The 7612-nt window shown below is 45.8% G+C and overlaps 1 protein-coding gene across 2 annotated transcripts in view; it reads left to right on the plus strand.

Annotated features, from left to right (window-relative positions):
• The window catches only part of LOC111951112 (cell surface glycoprotein MUC18-like), a 94741-nt gene that overhangs the window by 68353 nt on the left and 18776 nt on the right, over positions 1-7612 (plus strand). For both annotated transcript variants that reach the window (XM_023969134.2, XM_023969133.2), the window contains exons 2-8: positions 2468-2592; positions 2857-3091; positions 3483-3553; positions 3651-3738; positions 3989-4168; positions 4858-4985; positions 5439-5583. In XM_023969134.2, coding sequence (XP_023824902.1) covers positions 2468-2592; positions 2857-3091; positions 3483-3553; positions 3651-3738; positions 3989-4168; positions 4858-4985; positions 5439-5583 — 972 coding nt within the window. The remainder of the gene's footprint in view (positions 1-2467; positions 2593-2856; positions 3092-3482; positions 3554-3650; positions 3739-3988; positions 4169-4857; positions 4986-5438; positions 5584-7612) is intronic.

Raw genomic sequence — 7612 nt, forward strand, 5'->3', positions numbered from 1 at the left:
ACACAAACACAAACACAAACACACACACACAAACACACACACACATATACACATATACACACACAAACACACACACACACATATACACCCGCCTCTGTGACAGCCTAGCCGTTTTGGGCCTCATTACCTCATTACGGGCCCTGTCAACACGTCCGAATATCCTGTGGCGGTTTCCAGACTGGTGGAGTGTTCGTCACCCAGCAGACTCTGTGTTAACAGGGATAACACTCTGGCTGGGGAGCTGTGATGCCCCATGTCTATAGGTCAGGTATTCTGCTGGTGTGTCTGTAGATAAGGCAGCCCGTGTTGGCTTTGGAGTCAAATCTCCAGATGAGTAGATATTCTGTCCCCATGTTAACCGGATTAGTCCCAAGAGACACAATCTTTTACGTCAACTTCGCCCTCTCCGCTCCTGTTCCATCATGAGCTAAACCACCACAGTTCAGGAGATAAACAGCAAACAACCTTGGTGGTACATGACAAACTCCCTCTAACCTCTTAGATGGAAAAATACATTCTGAAGAGAACATTGGCATGTGCGTCTTAGGGCCATGGCTGGCTGAACACAGCCTTGAGCCTCACAGCTCATAGCAAAGAACAGAGAGAGAGAGACCAGAGGAGAGACAGAGAATGGACACAGTGCAAAGCCCCACCAAGCAGGGCCACAAAGAGCAGACTGGTTGCATTGCGCTGTGGATGGGATAAAGAAGGGGTAGTCAAGGAAAAGCAGGCTGACAATGCTGGTGGGAGAGCTCAATAGGATCACCGGGATGTGACTGTGAGTTTAATAAGGGGTGTGTGTGCGTGATCTATAAGGACAGATCTGAATATACAAAACAAGTTTGAAAATACTTCCAGAAAGTGCAAATCTTCAAAATTCTGTGGCTTATGGGCCTGGACACAGACAGACATACTCAGACACATACGCCCCCGCAACACACCCCCTGCCCACACACCATACAAACAATGAATGAGGCCAATTCCAATTCCATTCGCTCTTGCTCACCCAGGACCCCCCTAGCCCCCCTAGTCTTTGACATTGGCATTCCTACTCTTATGTGGTGAGAAGCAGACTACTCTGTACCAACTTCACCCTCTAACCCCTGCCAATGTCTGCTCTTCACGGCACCCCACCAGCACCAGCCCCCATCTCCCACATTACCAATTAACAGGAAGCCTCTCTCAAGTCTCTATACCTCTCTCCATGCTGAAGTGAAGATGATGGCAAGAGAGGGTCGGGGGAGGGGGAGGTAGGGTTGAGATGGAGAGAGAGAAGAATTAGAAGAAGAGGGGGTGTAGAGGGGGCATGGGGGCCCCAGTGGACTAGGATCAGGCTAGATATATGTCTTTGAGCCAGAAAGAGGGGGATGTAAGGGGTAGAGAGGGAGAGGACAGAGCAGGGGTCATATCTGACAAGTCAGTCTGTTGGATTGCTGTTGCACCAAGGATATCTCTCCACCATGAATGGGAGGCTTCATTTGGGGCATGTCTCCGTCTGTCTGGCTCAGACAGGGTATTACTGTAGATAGAGATCTGGGTGGAGGCTACCTACTGGAGAACACAATAACAATGTGGTAAACAAAAACAACACGTATTTTAAGCCTGTCTCAGAGAGAGTGTGGCTCAGCTCCAATTTAGTGGGAAGAAGCTTGAGAGCAACATTACCAGCTAATTTTTTAAGTGACCTTCAAACCAGACGTGAGTGTGAAACATGATTATAACACAATTCAATTACTATTGCGTATTTCATTGTTACTTAAAATTACAAAACCCTGCAATAGCAACCCATAGAACTTTTCTTTGGGTAGCTGTGTGACCCTAGACAGAACTTCCCAGATCTGGCAAGAATAGTGCTAGATTCCACATCCTATAAAAACAGTTGTCTTTATAACACTATTATAGGTCAAACAGGCTCTGTCTTGTGTCTGGTGGTTCCCATGACGATTCTGATGGGACAGTTTTAGGCTAGTTTGTTGGCTCTGTTGCAGGTTAACAGGGAACATTGCAGTAATTCTTCAATCTGTGTGTAAAACAAGCCTTTTCTCTGTGCTGGTGGCTGACTCGCTTAAGTGCTGGACACTGCCCAGTGCTGCTGGAGGGACCAGGGTGGGCCCTGCTTCACACATTCCACACATTGTAACATCTCTCCCCTCTGCTAGCCAGCCACATAGTCTAGTTCTCACACTGTTAGAGCGGTTAAAACACTGGTCCCACTGATCCATAGATGATCCATCAGTTTGCAATAGAGTAAACATTCTGGCCCCCACACTGTGCCTGTGTGTCATTATAGTATGGCACAATAGTGGCAATAAATAATAGTATTTTGAAATCACTTTTTTGGAGATAAAACATTGAACTGAATGCTAAAACATGAATATTCAAAGCCTGCTTTTTGCCTGCCAGACATGTTGTTGTGGTGCTTGATGAGACAAGATACTGACTGGGGTGTTGTGTTTGCTCTTTGCAGCCTGGGCCAAGGTGGACATGACCATGGAGGAGAGTGTGGAGGTGTACCTGGGCGACTCAGCAGGCATCCCCTGCCAGTACGTCTTCAGTGAGCAGCCCAGAGCGTTCATGATCCAGTGGTTTGTGGTGAGTACTTCTGGACCATTATCTGCACCCCCTCCTGACTCACCCAGCCACCCACTCAGTCTATCTCTCTCTTTCTATGTATCTCACACACACACACCAATTTGTTTCAATGGTGTTTTTGACATTCAACCTAGTTCATCTTCTAAATTGAACGAAATTAACTCAACCTATGCCTGGTGGCCCTTTCGCTTGTACAAGTGTATAACAGGACCAATATCAGCACCACCCAAATTATTATTATTATTTTTATCTCCTTCCCTACAGAGGAATCCCAGTAGCAGTAGCCGGGAGCGGATCTACTACGGTGACAATGCACAGCAGATAGTGGACGATGGTACAGACTTCACAGGCCGCATCACGGTGTCCAACGTCGGGGACAAGGAGGGTGTGCTGTTGACCATCCAGGGTGTCCAGCTGACTGACGAGAGGGAGTTCTTCTGCCAGGTCAACGGCATGGCTGCAGGCAACGGAGAAGGCAAGACCCACCTCAGGGTGTTCGGTAAGACATTGGAGCATCAATCTCTTCCTAGTCTGGGGGGGTCCAGATCTGTTTGTGCTTGATCCAATTCCTCTCTCTACTGACCATTTGACATTTGAGTCATTTAGCAGAAGCTCTTATCCAGAGAGACTTACAGTAGTGAGTGCATACATTTTCATACTTCTTTCTCCTACTTGTCCTCTTTGGGAATTTAACCCTCAACCTTGGCGTTGAAAGCCACACAGGAGCCCCAACTCATCTGTCTGTGTCAATTTCTTGTTATCCCAATGATAGAGGATTTGGTTACAGCACATACAGTATGAGTACATGCTCTGCCCATTACCATGTGTTTCAGTGGTTATTGATAGAATGCTTGTTTGCATTGATAATGCCATTTTATATTTTATTCCAGATCCTCCAATGGCCCCAGTAATTGAAGGTGTCCATGCTGGAATCTCTGTGACCAACGAGCTGCCATCAAGGGTAGGCATTAGGCAGTCCACTTGAGTACATCTCACTTTAGCTCTCAGTCCATGAAAGCACCATTGAACAAGCAATCTTATTCTCTGTGTGTGTACAGATTGCATCGTGTGAGGCAAGGAATGGCTTCCCCAGACCCAACATCACCTGGTACCGTGGCATCAGCCCACTGACCCCAACACATGGCCGTGAGTAGCAGGAATACCAATACAAGAGAACAGATCTTAGAGCAGTTTTAACATCTTCACTGCCACTCTCACTAATGGACTATTGGAGAAGAACTAGTCAAGCAATTATCTTGTTTTGACTCCATGTGGTGATACTCACAACTGTCACTGAAATACTACATGTTGTCGTTACATGAAGAATTGTTTCCGGATATCCTCTATCTACCAGCCTGTAATGGTAGCTAAATCAGTGTTTTCTCACCCCTCCCAGAGATCAACGTGGTAATTCTGGTGACCCGTGAGTCCAATGGCTTCTACACAGTTCAGAGTGAGCTGCAATATAAAGTTGCCAAAGAGGACAAGGATGTCCTGTTCTCCTGTGAGGTCAGCTACTACGTCCCAGGAGCTGTGAGGACGGCTGAGTCCAAGGGCATCAACATCACTGTGCACTGTAAGGACCCAACTAACTCCATATCTTATACCCCAGGCATGCTATTTCTAACCACACAACTTATGCTGACTCAGCATGCATTCGGGCAGCAGGTAACCTAGTGGTTAGAGCGTTGGGCCAGTAACCGAAAGGTTGCTCGATTAAATCCCCGAGCTGACAAGGTAAAAATCTGTCGTTCTGCCCCTGAACAAGGCACATCATTGTAAATAAGAATTTGTTCTTAACTGACTTGCCTAGTTAAATAAAGGTTAAATAAAAAATTATCAATTGAATGTAATGCTAACTAGAGCTAATGCTACTTCAGTGTGTTAATGGTGCTCTCCAATTTTTTTTATGACAGTCCCTACCATGAAACTAGTAGGGTGGTCACTGATGTTTCTCTCTACAACACCCAAGTTAAAGCCTATGAAATTATATCAGCCTACCTCAAACAAGTCAACAGCTTCTGGGCTGTCAAAGTAGTAGGCCAACTAATGTAACCCAACCCCACCCATCTTTGGCGCTCTTCAATTTAGGCCACAATATTTTCTCAATATATCTAGTGTTGTTTGAACCAATTTTGCATACCATGACAGCAATGACAAAACACAAACTCTGCTGTTGTAAATGACTGGCTTGTAAAGCGGATTAGCCTAGTGACTTCACCAGGCATTGCATAGCCACGTTGATTTATGGGTTTTGTCCCGCAGACCCCACAACCGTTGTTGAGCTCTGGAAGGAATCCCCCCAGGGCCTGGTCAAAGAGGGGGATACTGTGGAGATCCGTTGCCAAGGCGATGGCAACCCCCCACCGCCCTTCACGTTCAACCGAGAACAAGTAAGAATGGCCCTCTTTTCTGTGAAGGTTTTTTTATATGCAGACTCAGGCCTTGGAGTAGAAGTGTATGCCTTGTGAACAGGATCGCATCATGTCTGACCCTGTGGCTCTGGGATAAATCTTTGGACCCTTTCAAGGTCTGTGGCTGACTGGAGATCAACATTCTCAGGATGGAATAGTTCTCATTCCCGTGTGTTCATTTGACCACAACAACACATTTGGGGGGTTCCCCTGTTGGGTCTCAAGACTGGGATGTGGATAGAGGCATGGTTTGGTCATTTAGATGGTCACAGCAACATGTTAAAGGGTTTATGTAGCTCATAGTAACCAGACTAATTCAGCTGTTGTTTGGGTGTGACTTAAAGGGATAGTTCATCCCAAAATCAAAGATTTATTAGCCTAAATGTAGATCCTGTAATATGACAGTGTAAACCTGATGTTGTCCCCTCTCAGGAGCAGGAGACAGCGTTGGAGGCCAGCGATGACACATTGGTGCTGAGAGAGGTGACGCGTGGGGACAGCGGGGTCTACCAGTGCCGCTCTCTGGATCTGGACACTTACGAGGAGGTCATGGGAGACATGCAGCTCATTGTCCACTGTGAGTTAGCTAACACACGCACACACTGAAACATGTGCATGCACACACATGTATTTATGCTATTTTGGTTTGGACTGGAAGTGGTTGAATTTCTCTGAGATTGATACTAAGAGTATTAATGTCCGTCAGCTGCTTGACTGAGTTTCACACCATCGATAATTTGATTACCAAGATAGACAGCTCTGCTATTGTCTTCCACTCACTCACTGTCACTGCATCACTTAATTACTCATTAACCTTTTATTGCAGTGGGCTAAATCAGGGTGACACAGAGTGTTTCTTGGTAGTCTTAAACAAATCTACTTTGAAACAAAAGTATACACCTTATGGGCTTACAAAAAAGAAGACAACTGTACCATGTCAGATATAGARCTGAAATGTATTTAGTTTAGAGTGTGCATCCCAATATTACACTTTATATACAGTACCAGTCAAAGGTTTGGACACACCTACTCATTCAAACGTTTTTCTTTCTTTTTACTATTTTCTGCATTGTAGAATAATAGTGAAGACATCAAAACTATGAAATAACACATATGGAATCATGAAGTAACCAAAAAAGTGTTAAACAAATCAAAATATAGTATACATTTGATATTCTTCAAAGTAGCCAAAGTAGGGAGCACGTGATGCCGCGGAGCTGAGCAGACGTTGACAAACCGAGCTCTTCAAAGTTATTCTATTATTACCTAAATAACAACGTTGAAACAATATTCTAACATCGGMTGATMWATTGTCAAGTACTTACCTTCCCAAAGAGCCATGGACCGCCGAMMGAGASGCAAGAAGGACGACCAAAACGTTGTTGATTCCCAAGATAACGATAACGCTAGCAAGATTAGCATTAGCCCTCATAACTCAAACGACAGTTCCAGACTGTTGCTCTCGGCCTCTTGCGAGCCTGCCGACATGCTGGCTACTCTCCTCCGGGAAATTCAGGAYGGTAACAAAGGTCTTTCTATGAAAATCGATAAGAGAACGGCTGAACTCCATTCTTCCATCGACGACCTGAAATCCTCCATGAATGATCTCCTTTTGAGAACGACTGAGGCAGAGTTGCGCATTAGCACAGTTGAAGACACCATCGCTCGACATGACCAGGTCTTGATACAACTGCAAAGGACAATGCCTACCTCAAAAACAAGGTAGATCAGATGGAGAACCAGAGCAGACGTAGTAATATCCGTGTGGTGGGATTGAAAGAGGACAGCGAGGGCCGTGACCCGGTCCGTTTYTTCACTCAATGGATCCCGGATGYCCTAGGCACAATCAACTTCACCAAGCCACTGGAAATCGAACGCGCCCACAGAACATCAGCGYCGAAACCCCGGCCAGATGAGCCCCCACGGGCCGTCCTGATCAGGTTCCTCCGTTTCCAAGACAGAGAGAAGGTACTGCAACTCGCAAGAGCCAAAGGGGACATAACCATTGATGGTAAGAGGGTCAGCCTTTTCCCGGATATGAGCGCGGATCTCGCAAGACGTCGCAAGCAGTTCAGACCTGCCGCCAAAGCACTGAAGGAGAAGAACATCATCGGCTACCTCATCCACCCTGCGCGGATGAAAGTTCAGTACAAAGGCCGAAGCCATCTCTTCAACACACCGGAAGAAGTGTACACTTTTCTCAAAGAACTGAGCAACGTCTGAGCCAGGACGGTCTCTTTGGGGGATAAGATGCAGTTTGTTTGTTTTCTCTTATCCGGACTGAACCGCTGATATCTTCCGGTCGCTATAATTGATTTGTACATTTTCAACTAACCGTATCTTTCCGGGGTGAGTTCTATTACATTTACAGGAGAGTATATTTTGGTTTAGTCCATATCACTGGGCGAAGCAAATAAGTGGGTTTAGGCCCACTGCTTTCCCCCCTCATTTATGTTAATCTTTCGAAAAGAGACTCAAGCAGCCCTTACCGTGGGCAGTAAATATTCAGCCATAAATGTCTATTCACAACGTTTGTTTTCAATTTAGAGAGCTCGCAGGTTTTAGTTTACGCCAAGGTTTAGCTAGTAAGAGCAAGATGGAAAGCG

Source organism: Salvelinus sp. IW2-2015, linkage group LG23, assembly GCF_002910315.2.
Source record: "Salvelinus sp. IW2-2015 linkage group LG23, ASM291031v2, whole genome shotgun sequence".
NCBI classification, from domain to species: domain Eukaryota; kingdom Metazoa; phylum Chordata; class Actinopteri; order Salmoniformes; family Salmonidae; genus Salvelinus; species Salvelinus sp. IW2-2015.